We start from the raw sequence: 17,090 nt of genomic DNA on the forward strand, positions 1-17,090 counted from the left end.
GTTTATTATGACTCCTGATCAGGCTTCTGTTTCTTCAGTTTCTTCTTCTGACCAGGAATATTGTTTCCCTCCTTATGAGGATTCTGATGCTGAGGAATCCATTCCTTCAGCTTCTCCCCCTGAGGATTTCTCTTTTGGGGAAACTTTGCATGAAATGAGGGAACATTTCCACTGGGAAGGACAGGAGTATTCGGAATATAAGAAAAGACTAAGGGATTTTCTTCTTCTTCCCCAACATAGACCCCTGGCTATTCCTCCTATTTTGGATATTGTGGATGATGCTTTTTCGGAGGTTAACTTAACCCCTGACACTTTCCCTCCTGCTCCTGTTAAGCCTGACAGATATTACAGGGTTCCTGATTCCCACCAGTTTTTGTACAAGAACCCTACTGCTGACCCTGAAACCATTTCTCAGGGTCCTAAGGGAGTTAAGGCCGCTTCTGCAAAAAACCCCATTCCCACTGAGCAAGATTCCAGATCTTTAGAAAGATGGGGCAAAAAAGTGTACACTTCTGCTACTTTATCCATTAGGGCTTTAAACTGTCAGTTTCATATGCTGAAATACCAGCAATTTATCCTGTCTGTTTTAAAACAAAGGCTTACTTCCATTTCCGCCTGTGCAGATGATAAGGAATTACATGACTTAATGCATGCCACTGAACAAGTTGGGAAGCATGGTTTACACTGTGGATTTGATGCCTTGGAGGCTTCTTGTAGGGCTGCTGCCTCTGGCACAGTCATTAGAAGGCATGCATGGTTAAAGGAACAAAATTTGCCTGATCAAGTAAAAGCTAAATTATTGGATGCTCCTGTTCAGAATAATGTTTTGTTTGGATCTAAAGCTGAAGAGGTGATTAAAAAGATGGAGGACAAGGCGAAATCCATGCAAACTGTTAAAGATTTCTAACAAGTACAGCCTCCCAGATTTAGCAGGAATTGGCCTACTAAAAATTGGTCCTTTCCCAATACAGACAGGCCTCAGAGGGGTTAGATACAGATGCTCCCGAGGAAGGCCTCAAGCACAAGCCTCTTACAGACCAAGACAGTGGACTGCTTCCACCCCTAGAGGGGGAGAGGACAGGTCGCAAACCCATAGGAAACAGACTCAATGACTCCCTCTGTTGGGCTGCAGGAACTTCTTGCCTGGAAGCCCCTCTCGGAGGAAAACTTTCACTTTTTCACCAAAATTGGACTCGTATAACCCAAGACAAGTGGGTTCTGGATGTGGTTTTAAGAGGTTACAAATTCCATTTTCATACCCTACCAAGGCCAAGCGGATGGACAGATCTTCCAAAATATCAATGGACAGAGGCCTTAAACCAGGTGGAAGCTCTTTTGGCTATGAAAGCCATAGAACTAGTTCCGCTTTCAGAGATGGGACAAGGTTTTTACTCAAGGCTCTTTCTAGCCCCCAGGAAGCAAAATTCATGGAGACCCATTCTGGATCTGTCAGTCTTGAACACTTTTCTAGAAATACCAAAATTCAAGATGCTTACTCTACAGCAGCTACTTCCAATGCTGACCAAAAATGCATGGATGGTGACTTTGGATTTAAAAGAGGCATATTTACACGTTCCCATCAGGCAGGAGTGCAGAAAATACCTCCGATTCAAGGCCGGGTCGAGGCATTATCAATTCTCTGCACTGCCCTTTGGATTGTCTACTGTGCCCAGGGTCTTCACCAAGTGCCTGGCTCCAGTAGTAGCTTATTGCAGACTCAAGGGAATTCAAATTTACCCTTATCTGGACGATTGTCTTATTCAGGCAGACAGCAAGGATGACTTACTCCAGCATCTAGAATTTGTTCATAAACTTCTCAAGTTCCTGGGATTCACTGTCAACATAAAAAAGTCAAATTTGACTCCCTCGCAACAGATAATTTTTCTGTGTGCTCTTCTAAACACAACAACCCAGATGGCATTTCTGACATATGAAAAACAATTACAGCTGGCTTCAACTTTCAAAACCTTGGCAACTTTAACTCGGCTATCTGCAAGAAAATTCCTGCAGGCTTTGGGTTACATGGCCTCCTGCATCCTTCTTGTACCATATGCAAGACTACATATGAGGAAAATACAGTGGTACCTAAAAAGTGTATGGTCTCAGCATTGCCACAGTTTAGACATACTGATCTCCGTCCTGCCTTGTCTTCAAAAGGAATTCCTTTGGTGGTCCAAGGCATGTACTCTAAACAAAGGAAAACACTTCTGTCTGCCTCCTGCCACTCAGATACTAACCACAGACGCCTCAGATTATGCATGGGGAGCCCATTTTCTGGGGAACTGTATGCAGGGCCTTTGGACAAAGGATCAGGAGCACCCACTTATCAATTTAAAGGAAATGTTAGCCGTTCAGAAAGCTCTGTGGGCCTTCAGGAATCTCCTGCAACCAGGACAACTACTGATACGAACAGAAAACACCACAGTTATGTGGTACATAAACAAGCAATGGGGATCTCATTTCCTACCCCCTTTGCAGACTAGCCATGAATCTATGGAACACAGCTCTAGCTTGCAATCTGGACCTTCAAGCTCAATTTCTACCAGGAAAGCAAAACTTCCTGGCAGACCGTCTGAACAGAAACCTTTCGGATCCGCACGAGTGGATGCTGAACACCGAAATATTCAGGATGATAACAGCAGTCTGGGGATGTCCTCTCATAGACCTCTTTGCATCCCATCTCAATCATCAACTACAGAATTTTTGCACCAGGACTTTCCACAAACAAGCTTGGAAAGTGGATGCCCTATCATTCAGTTGGAGAAACCTCTCGGGATATGCCTTTCCGCCTCTTCCTCTTCTTCCACGGGTATTATTAAAGATAAAACAGGCCAGGCCCAAGATGATTATCTTGCTGGCCCCAAATTGGCCTCGACAGTTTTGGTATCCAACTCTGAAAAACCTATGTCGGGAGCCCCCTTGGGTTTTACCACAGACTCCGAACCTTCTGTCCCAACATCAAGGTCAGGTTCTTCACTCCCATGTCAGAACTCTCAGCCTGGCAGCCTGGTTAATCCAGGGTCTTAGATTCATTCTCTCCTACCCAAGCAGGTTATGGATGTCATTTTAGAAGCCAGACGTCCTAGCACTAGAAAATCTTATGCAGGAAAATGGAAAAGATTTTGTTCCTGGATGCAGGCTCAGGATTCTGATCCTCTTCTTCCTAACATTCCTTTGATTTTACTTTATCTGACAGATCTCTTACAATAAGGGTCTCTCTTTCTCTTCCATTAAGATTCATGCCTGTGCTATTTCCGCTCATTATAATACAGACCCTCCAATCTTTTCCCACCAGCTCATGAGACAGTTTCTCAGAGGAGCTAAGAACTTAAGGCCTCCTAGATCTCCTCCCATTCCTGCTTGGGATCTTAACTATGTTTTGGAAAAACTCACCTTACCTCCTTTTGAGCCTGCTGCCTCTTCTGACATCAAGTTTTTATCTTGGAAAACAGCCATCCTGTTAGCTCTGACCTCTGCCAGGAGAGTTTCAGAGTTGCAAGCTCTTATGGCTGTGGAACCTTATATTATTTTTCATCAAGACAGGGTTTCTTTAAGGACTAATCCTACATTCATGCCTAAGGTGGCTTCCAAAGTGGCTTTAAATCAAACTATTCACTTGCCAACCTTTTTCCCCACTCCTCAAAATAAAGGGGAAAGGATCTTACATTCCTTGAATGTACACAGACAACTACGTTTTTACCTGGACAGAACCAAGGACATGAGAAAATCAGAGCAATTGTTTGTTTCTTATGCTTTAAGTTCTCAAGGTAAAGCCATTTCAAAACAGACCATTTCTAAATGGATTACTCATGGTATTAGATTTTGTTATTCGCACCATGGAAAGCAAATCCCAGGGAGTATACGGACTCATTCCACCAGAGCTGCTGCCACTTCAGCTGCCTTCCTCATGGGAGTTCCTACCAAAGACATTTTGGAGGCTGCAACTTTGAGTTCAGTGCATACTTTTTCAAAGCACTACAATCTACCTCTCTACTCTAAGTCTAGGGCAGGCTTTGCTTCTGCAGTCTTGCAGGGCCTTTTAGCTGCCCCTTCTACTTTATGACCACCTCCCTTTCACCCTGCTTTGGGATTCTACCCTACAGTCATGACTGCAACAGTGAAACACGATGAACATAGTACAGTTGTGTACACTTACCATAAATGTAGATGTTAGAGTGTCTTCACTGTTGCAGTCTGGGTTTCCCTCCCTCCTGTCCCCACATATTTTTACCTTTGTATGGTTTCCTTTCTCACCATTCTTATGAGGTGTATTTGCAAAGGTTATGGGCCCTTACTCATTTTGGAACTCCTGACATCTGGGGCAAGAAAAACTGGAGAACATGGCGTCAGCTTTGTACTCCTGGCACTCTGACGTCAGGAAACATGGTTGAACAGCCGACGCCGGACCCAGACTTTGGGATTCTGGCCGACCGAGGACTGCCTGCCGGCAGGGGAGAACCCTACAGTCATGACTGCAACAGTGAAGACACTCTAACATCTACATTTATGGTAAGTGTACACAACTGTACTTTCAACTTTCTCACAAATTGTGTTAAGTCCATAAGGATGTATGCCACATCAACATGCCTAGTAGGTACAAATGCAAGCCCTTTCACAAAAATGTCACCATAAGAGCAGTCAGTTGGAACTGAAGAAAAATGATATACATTAAAATCACCACTACTGTTAATGATCATGATACAAATAGAGGTATTGCTGGCTACTTGATTTAATGCCAGTTCGAGTTCTTGACTTTGGTTCTGTCATCTCGGGTTGTCCCTCAGTGGGGGTTTTATTTAATTCTTGAGCTTCTATTGGTTTGTTTGGACTTGTTGTTTTTCCTATTTCTTTTGGATCTCCATAGGGGTGGATATTCTATTGGGTCTATAAATGACCTTTAGCCCCATTGGTGTTCACATTTTCAGTAAGTTCCACCCCTCCTCTCACCTGTGCTTCTTGTTGCTCATTGTTGTAGTTTTTAAATTTAGAACCCCAAGTTTGTGAGTTCAGAGGATTGGGATAAGCTTTTTTGTTATAATCTCTCATAGCATGCTCCAACTTCTTTATCTTACGATTGCATATTTGAATCTGCTCATCTATATTTTTGAAAATACGCACATGTTCTAGATTGTATGACTCAGATTTCAAATCATTAACATTTAAATTGTCCAACAAATATCTACGATTAATTCAGTTGTTTTATTGTTATGCTTAATCAATAAGTCCATGTACTCACACCCGTGCCTATCAAAGGGCATGACCAAGTCTTTATGAAGTTGAGTATAAACCTAAACCAGTTGGAAATTGCCATAAATGGAGCCCTTTAGGTACTATATTAGACCTTGCACATTCAGTAAAATATACATTTTCAAGTTGCAGTTTTTTAATTTTTAAAAGTTTATAGTCATACTCAGCCTGAAGGCAAGCATGGTGCTATCCATGTGCTGTGTTCCCCTGAGGTTAATGCCAGAGTTAAGCCAGTTGTTTAAAACAGGAATATTGTTGCTGTGAATAGCACTGTTATGTAATGTTTTGAAACCATATGTTAGGTTATTAAATGGTGGATTTAAAATAACACTCATTCTTGTTTGCTGTTTAAGTAAAGCTTTGATCCTCCTGATTTCTCTTGTGTCTGTAGATGGAGGGTGGTGATTAGAAGAAATGTTTCCATTCATTGGGTCAGATGTTGTATGAGGAGTGTTAAATTCCCAACTTTCTGTGATAAATCCCGTAGATCAATTTCTTGGAATAAATCCTGTGATGGAGAGCCAGCCTGAATCCGTGTAGCCATCACATTGAAGGTAGAACTAACCAAAACAGCAACAAAGGAACAAACTCAAACATTTAGGCTTGGAAATCTGTGTCTATCATTGTTTTATTTAACAATTTTAGTATTAATTTAATTTTGTTGTTCAGCAATTGTTGTTGTTGTGTCTTTAGGCTTTTCCCGGTTAGTGGTCACCACAGCGGAACTCCGGTCCGCTAATGATTGCCGGTAGATTTTTACGTGCCGAGTTGCCAGCCCTGACACACAACCTTCAATGAAGGTATGCCCATTCACGCACGTCTCCACACACAAGACGCTTTAGCTGAGAATCGAACAGGACAACGTCTTACTGTGAGGCGACAACGCTACCGCAGCACCAATAAGTTTATAAAAAAAATGATTGAATTTAAAAATACATTTTTATACTGTTTTTATAACATCTTGCGCATAGGTTATTTATTTATATACTTCCTATTTACTGTATCTTTTTATGGTTGAATTCCATGACGGTAGTGCTCTTAAAAAGTACTATGTTGCTTTAAATAATATGTTCTGTGGTAGAGGTGTGGTGTATCACATGATCTAAGACGTTCATTTCAAAGTTTATATATATATATGTGTATATATATATATATATATATATATATATATATATATATATATATATATATATGGCTTTTGTTGATTGTAATTTTATCTGATGAAGGTTTCAATTTGGAAAATGAAAGTGCTTATGTTATCTGTTTCTATTTTGCGGTTTTGAACTATTAAAACAGTGTTTGGCATGGATTTCTAAGCCTGAGCATTTTTTGTGGATTACGGTTTGAGTTTGTTCCTGTGTTGCTAGTGTGGGTAACTGGCCTGGAAATGTCAGTTTAACTGGTAGTATTGGCAGTGTAACTGGTACAGAGAAAGCGTAGGTCTGGTGATGGTGGTGTAACTGGTGCAGGGATATAAGTGACGATTACTGGTCTGAGGATGGCAGATTAACTCTTGTTAATGGCAGTGTAACTGGGTTAGCAGCACTGGTTTCCAGTATGGGGATGAGTCTACTCAAGATTCTTTTGTTTCCAAAAAAATGGGGAATTTCAGGCCCATTCTGGACCTCAGTCAGTTAAACCAATTTATTGTCAGGATTTAGTCCATATTGCCCCTTCATAGGAAGGATGGCTGGATGTGCTTGGTGGAATTTCAGGATGTCTACTACCACATCAGAATTACCAGGCACCCCAGAAAGTTCCTTTGCTTATAACTGGGAGCCAGTCATTTTCATTGCAGACTAGACGCTGGATCCTTGCTAGTCTGGTTGGAGCTCTTGGATGGCCAATTTGTTTTGTAGCCTTGCAGTTTCTTGGGCTGCTACCTTTCTCTGTGGGAGTAGAGCTTTGGCAAGACTTCTTTGTAACAGTTCTAAGGAAGAAAGAAAGGGAATGTAGTAGTCTCTGATCACTATTCTCAGCACCCGCAAAACAATAGCAATGGCTGACCAAATGTGATGGTGCAGAGGGAAGTGCCACCCAACCACCTCCAGAATGTGGCAGTCAGGCAACCTTTCAGGAGCACTGAGGTTTGTTGGTGAATGGACCTCGAAACCCTTGGTTTTGCAGGCAACCTTTGCCCTTCAGACTTCTCCATAGCCCCTCAGTTATTCAAGTTTATGGCAGTGGTAGCACCACATCCCAGGCTGCAGGGGTTCTTGGTGTTCCCTTACCTAGACAACTGCCTCATAACTGCTGCCATGAGGGATCTTTTAATCCAAGCCACAGACTTCTTGCTCCAGTTGTGCGCAGAGCTAGGAATCATGATCAACATGAAGTCCATGTTAACGCTAATCCTAACCACAGAATTCATAAGATATCACCTGGGCACCACCACGCAGATGGCCTAGCTTTCAGTGTCAAGGTTAATCACTCTGCTCCAACAAGCTTTACAAGTCCTATCTGAACAGAATCCTCCAATGTGATGCATCCTATCGAGTCTGTGGCAGCATCAATCACTTTTGTCCATCATACCATATTCCGCATGGGGTATTACAGTGGACTCTAAGTCCACTGGTCCATTCATCATCATCCAGTGCACTTTCCAGTGAAACTCACTGGAATTTGCAAACAATATATTATACATCATTGGCTTCAGCAACTAAATCCTAGACAGTCGCTCACAGTACATAAAATATTCCAACTCTACAAAATGTCATAAATGCACTCCATCAATATACTTAACCACTGCCTGCATAAATGAATATACTAGCAGCTACTTCTCTAGTAGTGTGAAATGAATAAGTTTTATAAATATTTTGTTCTGTTATGATGTATTGAGAACTAACAATTCAGAGCTGTAGATCATCTGTAGTATTGTACTGCTTGTGTTCTTTGCATCTTGCTGTGGAGTTCTGACTCTTATAATGACTTGTACTCCCAATGTGTCCATGAAACTATCTTGTATATAATCATTGTCCCTGAACTCATTGTTAAACTGTTACATTACTGTTATATGTGATTTTGCAATTCTAAGAGGTCTAGCTTTGTTACATTAATTTTAGTTTACTTTGTTCTGTGTATTACTTTGTGGAGCTTTGCTTCCCAGACCTCCTCTGAAAAAGGGAAATAGCCCAGTCGGACTATCCCAGTCAACAAATGTCAAATAAAGAAATAAATTCTCCTCTAGTCTTAGGATATCCTTTCATCCCCACCCCTCAGGAGGTATGGTGACCAAATATTCATCTGTTCTGGGGTGGTGTGTGGAGCTGATTTTGAAAGAAAACCATCTTAAAGCATGTGGTTTCCAACAGGCCAGTCTAAACATCAGTGTACTGGATATGGAGGCAATCCATCTAATGTTGTAGGCTTTCTAGGACTCCCTCCCCATGGATGTGGTTGTGCTCCAGACAGTCAGCATGTCTGTAGTCTGATACATCAACAAGGAAGGAGGAACCCACTGTTATCCTTTGTCATGAGGCCATGAATGTCTGCAGAGGCCAGTGTCTTTTCAGTACTCTAACTGCAGTGCATATTCCAGGGAGTTCCAGTGTACTATCAGGCAAGTTGAGCAGATAGATTCTTCTGCTATGAGTGGTCCCTCAGATGGTGGCTTTCATTTTCTTCAACCCTTGGGGACAGCCTAGCTATGAACCGCCCAAACGCCAAATGCAGCAGCTTTTTTCCCTAATTGTTCAAGAGGAGCAGTCAACTAGGGATGCTTTGGTCCTCACTTGGCCCCTTGGTCCCCTCTATGCCTACCTTTGGACTCCAATGATGACAATTTTTTTCAGAAAGCAGCCTGGTGCAAGAATGAGTCATTCTCATCGCCCTCTCCTGGTCATGAAAAGTATGGTCCCTCTTCCTGTGGCCTCATCTGGTGTACCCCCTTGTCTGGCAAGTCTCACCCGGACATCAAATCCCGAGTCTGACCACTTGTTTTTGTCACTTCCAATGATGACCTGAAACTCCAGGCATTTCACTCAGTGTTTGCATCTTATCTCGGGAGCTTTCTGCCAAGACACTTTACAGAAGTAAGTGGAGAGATTCTCTATCTTGTCTTCATCCAAAGGCCTTGACCCCTGTTCTGTTTCCTTACTGTCAATTCTAGACTTCTTGCAGAACCAGTGGCAGCCATTTCAGATTTCAAGGTGAAGGGCAGACACCTATTGTATCTCTGAAGCTTTCTGATGCCTTTTGAGTTACATTTCTCCTGCTTCATGCTGTAGGGGATCTTATTACACCTTTTGGTATTGCTAACTATAAATACTACTACGAATAGTAATATAATATTACTGTATTACTACATGCTTTGACAAAACTCCCTCTTGAACCCATAGTTATGATGGACTTCAAATTCTTTTCTTAGAAAATTCTCTTCTTGGTGATTACCTTATTTGGTATTTGGTTTTACTTCAGAAAAGTAGATGCCAAACAGGAAAGGTCCCAGCACAGAACCCTGAGGGACTCCACTGGTGACTGGTCTCTTAGTGGAGATCTGTGAAACTAGTTGACAGTCCAGCAGGTGACTTAGGGGTTTAATCCCACTTTACTTGGCTTTTCTACTATGCCTGACTGGGGAATTGTGTCAAAAGCTTTGACCAGATCAAGGTATGCGTTGTGTACCATTTTGCCTTCATCCATTGCTTTGGTGACCTTTTCAAAAAAATCCACCAGACAGAGTAAGCATGGGGAATGACTGTAGCTGTTCTCCACTTGCTTGGTACAAAACCTGTATGGAGGCTGAGCTTGGGCAATGTTATTAGGGGGTGGCTAAATCATGCTTCATGTTATTTAAGATGCATTTAGAGATACTGTCAGGACCCATCGATGCAGTATTTTTACCTTTTAATAGCACTTGTAGGACTTGATCTTGCATAATGCTTGGAGACAAGCCAGTTTTAAGTATATCTTGCGGGACAGACAGAGGGGAGAGTTATTAATCATCAGTTATTTTTCTGTTTACATTATACCAAGGACTTCAGGAAATCTTTCGCAACCTCTGATACCCACTCCTTCTGATTCGCAGACCTCTACTGAGACCCATTCGGAGTCCGGGATGTCACGAGATGCTTCAACTATGGAATCTGCGGATGTCTCTACCTTGGATTGGTGTGGAGCCGCTGTGCCAGGCACTGGCTTATGAGGGTGTATTCAGGCCTACGGACTTGCATATTTAACCAACGCCTCCTTCTTCTTTTAGGCCTAAATCTTGAACCATGCCTAAAAAACTGCCCAGACCACATGCTCAGGCCTCTATGCCTAAAAAACAAATGATAAGAATGGCTGAAGATCTTATAACTCTAATCAGGGGAAGTCAGCCTCCCTCTTCTAAGAGACCTAGGACTGAAGTTGTTTATGAATCTTCTAACCAGGATTCAGATTTTTCTGATGATCTGGATTTCCCTTATCTACTTATGAGGATTCTGATGCAGAGGACTTTATTCCCTCTGCTTCCCCTCCAGAGGATTTCCATTTTAGTGAAACCTTACATACTCTAAGGGAGCATTTCCACTGGGAAAGCCAGGATTATTCTGATTCTAAAAAGAGGCTTAGGATTTCCTTCTCCTACCTCAGCACCTCAGCATAGGCCTTTAGCTATTCCTCCTGCACTAGACATTGTTGAAGATGCTTTTTTGGAATCTAGTTTAGTCCCTGATTCTTTGCCTCCTGCTCCCCGAAAACCTGACAGATAATACAGGGTTCCTGATTCACACAAGTTCCTTTTTAAAAATCCTACTGTGGATCCAGAGACTATTTCACAGGGACCCAAGGGCATTAAGGCTTCTACTGCTAAAAATCCTACCCCTTCTTTTAGAAACTCCAGGGTGCTGGATAGATTGGGTAAGAAGGTTTACACTTTTGCAGCCTTGGCCATTAGGGCTTTAAACTGCCAGTTTCATATGTTGAAGTATCAACAACATATTATTGGTCTGCTTAAACAGAAAATTATGTTGATTTCTGACTGTGCGGAAAATAAAGAATTACAGGATTTAATGCATTCTGCTGAACAGGTTGGAACGCATACTTTGCAATGTGGACTTGATTCTTTAGAGGCCTCTTGCAGGGCTGCTGTTACTGGTTCTGTGCTCAGAAGGCATGCTTGGCTTAAGGAGCAATCTTTACCTGATCATGTTAAAGCTAAATTGTTGGATGCTCTCTTAAATCAGGACCGCCTGTTTGGCAACAAGGCTGAGGAAGTTCTTAAAAAGATGGAAGATAAAGCTAAATGTATGTAAACTGTTAAAATATTTCTTACACGTTCAGCCTCCTAGCTTTAGTAGCCACTGGCCCTCTAAGAATTGGTCCTTTCCAGCCTTTTCAAGGTCTTCTCAAGCCAAACCCAGACATAGCAGAAACGCCAGGTTTCAGTCCCTGGGGAGACACAAGACTAAGCAGTGGGGGGTTTCCGCACCCAAATCAGGGAGTAGTAAGACTCCCCCCTATGGAAAACCGTCTCAATGACTTGCTTCTAAAACTTCCAAGCACTTCCCAACTGAATACTCCTTTAGGTGGAAAGATTGGTCTGCATGCCAAAAACTGTGAACTCATTACCCAGGACAAATGAGTTTTAAATATAGTGTCCTAAGGATACAGATTTCATTTCCACACCTTACCAACACCAAGCGGGTGGCCAGATCTACCCCCAAGTCAGTGGGCAGAGGCCCAAAATCAAGTACTCTCTCTTAAGCATGGGGGCTATTAAGTTGGTACCAGAAGAGGTAAAGGGACAAGGGTTCTATTCAAGACTTTTCCTGGTACCCAGAAAAGGCAATACATGGTGTCCTATCCTGGACGTTTCTACTCTAAATACCTTTCTGATGATTCCAAAATTCAAGATGCTGACTCTTCACCAACTGCTTCCTATGCTAGGCAAAGATGCATGGTTGGCAACGCTAGATTTAAAAGAAGCATACCTGCACATCCCTATCAGGGAATCTTGCAGAAGATACCTATGCTTCAAAGTAGGCTACATAAACTGCCAGTTCTCTGCACTGCCCTTTAGCTTATCTACTGCACCCAGGGTATTCACAAAGTGCCTAGCTCCAGTCATTGTATTCTGCAACAAAGAAATATTCAGATATACCCATATCTGGACAATTGTCTAATTCAGGCAGAAAGCCAGGACATACTTATGAATCATCTGGCCTTTGTTCAAAGGGTAGTGACTTGTCTGGGGTACACCATAAACGAAAAGAAATCACACCTGGTACCCTGTCAACAAATTATATTCCTGGGAGCAAGCTTGAATACAACTTCCCAGATGGCTTTCCTTACGCCAGAGAAACAGATTCATTTGACAGCCTACTTCAAACAAGTGGCCACAAAAACCCAGTTATCTGCAAGGCAAGTACTGCAAGCCTTGGGGTTCATGGTCTCCTGCATTCTTCTAATTCCATATGCAGGGCTGCTTATGAGGAAACTGCAGTGGTATCTCAAAAGCCTATGGTGTCAACATTCACAAGATCTAGAAGCAGCGATTCCAATCCTACCTTGTCTCCGCCTAGAGTTCCTTTGGTGGGTAGAGGCCTGCCACCAAAACAGGGGGCTACCATTCACACTACCCCCTGCCGCCCAAACTTTAACAGACACATCAGACAATGCATGAGGGGCCCACCTGGCAGGGAAGTGCATTCAGGGCAAATGGAACCCAAGTCAAATGCACCTACATATCAATCAAAAAGAAATGTTAGCTGTACAGAATGCTCTGACAGCCCTCAAGGAGCACATTTTTCCAGGACAATAAATGATAAAGACGGACAACACCACTGTTATGTGGTACAAAAACAAGCAGGGGGGGTACACATCCTTACCCCCCTCTGCAGACTAGCCATGGCATTATGGAGCACAGCCCTGAGCTATCAAGTACATATACAAGCTCAATTCCTGCCAGGAAGATTAAATACACTGGCAGATGAACTAAGCAGAAACCTCATGGACCCACACAAGTGGAAACTGGAACCAAGGATTTTCAACATGTTGACAAGCAAATGGGGGAGCCCAGATATAGACCTGTTTGCCTCCCACCAAAACCATCAGTTGGACAAATTCTGCACAAGGACTCCCCACAAACAAGCTTGGAAAGTGGATGCTCTGCCTTCAGCTGGAAAAACCTATCCGTTTATGCCTTTCCTCCTCTGCCTCTGCTCTCCAAAGTACTACTAAAGATCAAACAAGACAAACCAAGGACGATTTTTGATTGCACCAGACTAGCCACACAACACTGGTACCCTGTCTTGCACAGTGTGTCACTGTGGGCCCCATGGCACCTGCCTCAGACTCCTACTCTATTGTCTCAGCAGGACAACCAAATTCTGCACTTTCAACTTCAAACACTGAATCTAGCAGCCTGGCTAATTACATAATTTCTCCTTTACCATCTGTCAGTAAACCAGTGATGGATATCATTTTAGAGTCAAGGATGCCTAGTACCAGAAAGTCTTAGCTGAAAAATAGAAAAGATTCTGTGCCTGGAACCAAGCTCAAGGGATGAGCACAACAGTTCCCGATTTACCTCATATTTTACAATACTTAACTGAGATGCTTCACAAGGGCCTGTCTTTCTCCTCCATCAAAATTCACGCCTCAGCCATCTCAGCTCATTATAACACAGAACCACCCCTCTTCTCTCATCCACTGCTCAAGCAGTTCCTCAGAGGGGCCAAAAATCTACAACCACCCAGGAGAGCTCCTACTCCAGCCTGGGACCTCAACTTCGTATTGGAAAAGCTCACCCTTCCTCCTTTCGAGCCAGTTGCCACTGTGGACTTAAAATTCCTTTCTTGGAAAATAGCTTTCCTTTTAGCAATCACTTCAGCAAGAAGGGTGTCTGAATTACAGGCTGTCATGGCAGTAGAGCCTTTCATTATCTTTCATGCAGACAGGGTGTCCCTCAGGACCAATCCCTCCTTCATGCCCAAGGAGGTATCCAGTGTGGCCCTTAATCAGTCCATACATTTGCTAACCTTCTTTCCTAATCCGCAGAACAAAGGGGAACGGATTCTGCACTCCTTAGACGTGCACAGACAACTTAGATTCTACTTGGACAGAACTAAACCTCAAAGGAAATCTGATCAACTGCTGGTGGCATTTGCTGCAGGGGCAGAGGGGAAGGTTATTTCAAAGCAAACCATTTCCAAATGGATAGGCCATTGCATTCATTTCTGCTACAAACACCATGGAAAACCTTTCCCACAGGGGATCAGACCCCACTCTACCAGGGCTGCATCTACCTCTACAGCCTTTCTCAGAGGCGTCCCTACCAGGGACATCCTAGAAGCTGCTACCTGGAGTTCTGTACATACTTTCACCAAGCATTAACATCTGCCAATTATCTCTAAATCCAGAGCTGGCATTGCCACTGCAGTCTTGCAGGGCCTTTTAGCTGGTCCTAATTTTGTTTAAATTCCTCCTCCCATCCTTAGCTTTGGGAATCTACCCGAAAGTGATGACTGCAAGTGAAGCACGAAGAACATAGTACAGTTGTGTACACTTACCATAAATGTAGATGTTCGAGTGTATTCACTGTTCATAGGTTCATAGGCAAGTACTAGGCTATTGGCCGTAGGGCCTATATAAGCCTAGCCAAACGGTACCCTGGCTTTTGCCACCCAAGAAAATTATTTTCTTGTGCCCCTGTCAAGCAGAGCCACAGAAGTGATCCCTGGGGTGAATTTCCTATCTCCCATCCAATCATCATGCAGTCCTGGTTACCCTCCCTCCAGCCCCCTTCTTTTTTTGGATATACCTCTACTTTCCTTTGCTATCTTCAAGCTTTTTGGTGTATTTGCTTTTTTGTTGGAGGTATAACCTTGTATATTTATAGATTCAATTGCTCCCCATTAAGGGGGCACCTGACATCTGGGGCAAGAAAAACTGATGTAATCGCGTCGGCTGCATGTTTTATACCCCTGACTACCTGACATCATGGAAGATGAGGCAGCAACCAATGCAGGACCCAAGACTTTGTTAATCAGGCCGACTGAGGGCTACTGCAACAGTGAATACACTCTAACATCTACATTTATGGTAAGTGTACACAACTGTACTGTCCATGTTGTAGTCTTCTGTCTGGTTCAGGCTTCCCTCCCTCCATCCCCCATCCAAATTGTCACCATATTTGGCTGTCAGCTGAATGTACTGATTTTAGTCCACGATGTTCTGCAGTGTGGAAATTTTTGTTTGCTTCTCATTGTTCATATTTTCAAGTTTGTGTCATATTTTCATAACTGAGAGATCTACATTTTATTGAGGTGTATGATGTTAAATGTCAATTTGGGAGACGGGACAATTCACTGAAAATGCAGTTTTTTTTATACTGTTCTGGAAATATTACTAGTATGTTAGTTATTATGAAAATAAGCAATATATATGTATGTATGCGCGTGTGTGTGTGTGTATATATGTATATATATATATATATATATATATATATATATATATATATATATATATATATATATACACCTAATAATTCAAAAAACAAGAGACTTAGAAACTGTTGAATGCCGTTAAGTGAAACCTTAGCTATTGAAGAAAACTGTTTTTAATATTTGCACTGAAATTGCACATCTTGAGAGATCATCTAGTATTTCTTTTGCTAATTATATAATTAAACATATGCTTTTATATTTCTGTAATAGCTCAATAAACATGCTCTTACAGAGGAATTTATTGTCATGTGAAAGCTTAGGTCTGATGAACAAAAATGCTCTAACAGTTTGTGTCTAGGTTGTAGAGTTTTCAGTGTATGAAAATTTGTGAAAGTTTAGAAAAAAGCATTGTTTGGGGTTTGTGTGCATTACAATATGTTACGGTACTTGTATAACTGACTATGAATGCATTGACTGTTAATGGAAAGAATACTACTTAGCGTTAACATTGCTATTTGTACAGTTTTAATAGCTTTGATTCTTCACAAAATATTTACATTTGTGTATCCCATACTTTTTAAGTTTATTTTTCAGAAAGTGCTCTGGAATGTGTGACATTCCACACCATGCAGATGTTAACAAGTAACATTCCTATATGTGCCCCACTGAAAATATGACACAGAGGGATAGATTTTCTTCATAAGATTATATTTTCTTTGGACTGACAGTTTACTTGAATCTAAAGCACAAGGCAGTTATTAGTATATTGTATTGCTTATAAATGAGAGTTTTCATGTTATTTTATAAATGTTCACCTTGTTTGCCTAGGTTATTTTTGAAGTGCAAGTTTGTTTCTCACTTTCATTAATGATAGTAGCTCTATTTTTAAAATTTGAAAGCATTATACATCTGTGTTCCCAGACTGCATGAGCAGGTGTTCAGAAGCATACAGAAATTGTATAAGCTAAGCTAGTCATTTGACATATTTCAGTAGAAGTTGATTAATGTTATGTGCTCTTGAAGCGTTAATGATGTGGATTCCTTTATGAATGCTTGCAGTGAAGTTTGTTATCCCCTGGGATGAAATATCAAAGCTTGAAAAGACCTCCACTGTGCTGCTCACGGAGAGTATCCATGTATCCGCTCGCGGAGAAGACCATTATTTTTCCATGTTCCTTCACATTACTGAAACATTCCTGTTAATGGAACAGCTTGCAGACTATGCTATGAGAAGACTGTTCGATAAAGAGACTTTTGAGAATGAGCCATGTCTTGCAGACCCTCTTCAGATCACAAAGGTAAGTGTGTAATACTTCTCAAATCTCTTGCAGGATAAAAAAAACTTTCTAGACCTTGGCACCAGTATTTAACTGTTCCAGATCTACACTGTTACTGCTAAGATTTAGAAGACACAACTGTATTAGTTTAGTTTTGTACTTGGAGAAAGAGCATAGAAATAAATTTCCAAAGACA

At 41.9% G+C, this 17,090-nt stretch overlaps 1 protein-coding gene across 1 annotated transcript in view; it reads left to right on the forward strand.

Annotated features, from left to right (window-relative positions):
* TBC1D8B (TBC1 domain family member 8B) overlaps window positions 1-17,090 on the forward strand; it is a gene marked incomplete in the record, with an annotated part of 1,684,663 nt that overhangs the window by 803,365 nt on the left and 864,208 nt on the right. Inside the window, 1 exon segment of the mRNA XM_044057627.1 lies at window positions 16,677-16,915. Coding sequence (XP_043913562.1) covers window positions 16,677-16,915 — 239 coding nt within the window.

The sequence above is a fragment of the Protopterus annectens genome, chromosome 15.part0 (genome assembly GCF_019279795.1).
Source record: "Protopterus annectens isolate FY-2018-M chromosome 15.part0, PAN1.0, whole genome shotgun sequence".
Lineage (NCBI taxonomy): Eukaryota > Metazoa > Chordata > Ceratodontiformes > Protopteridae > Protopterus > Protopterus annectens.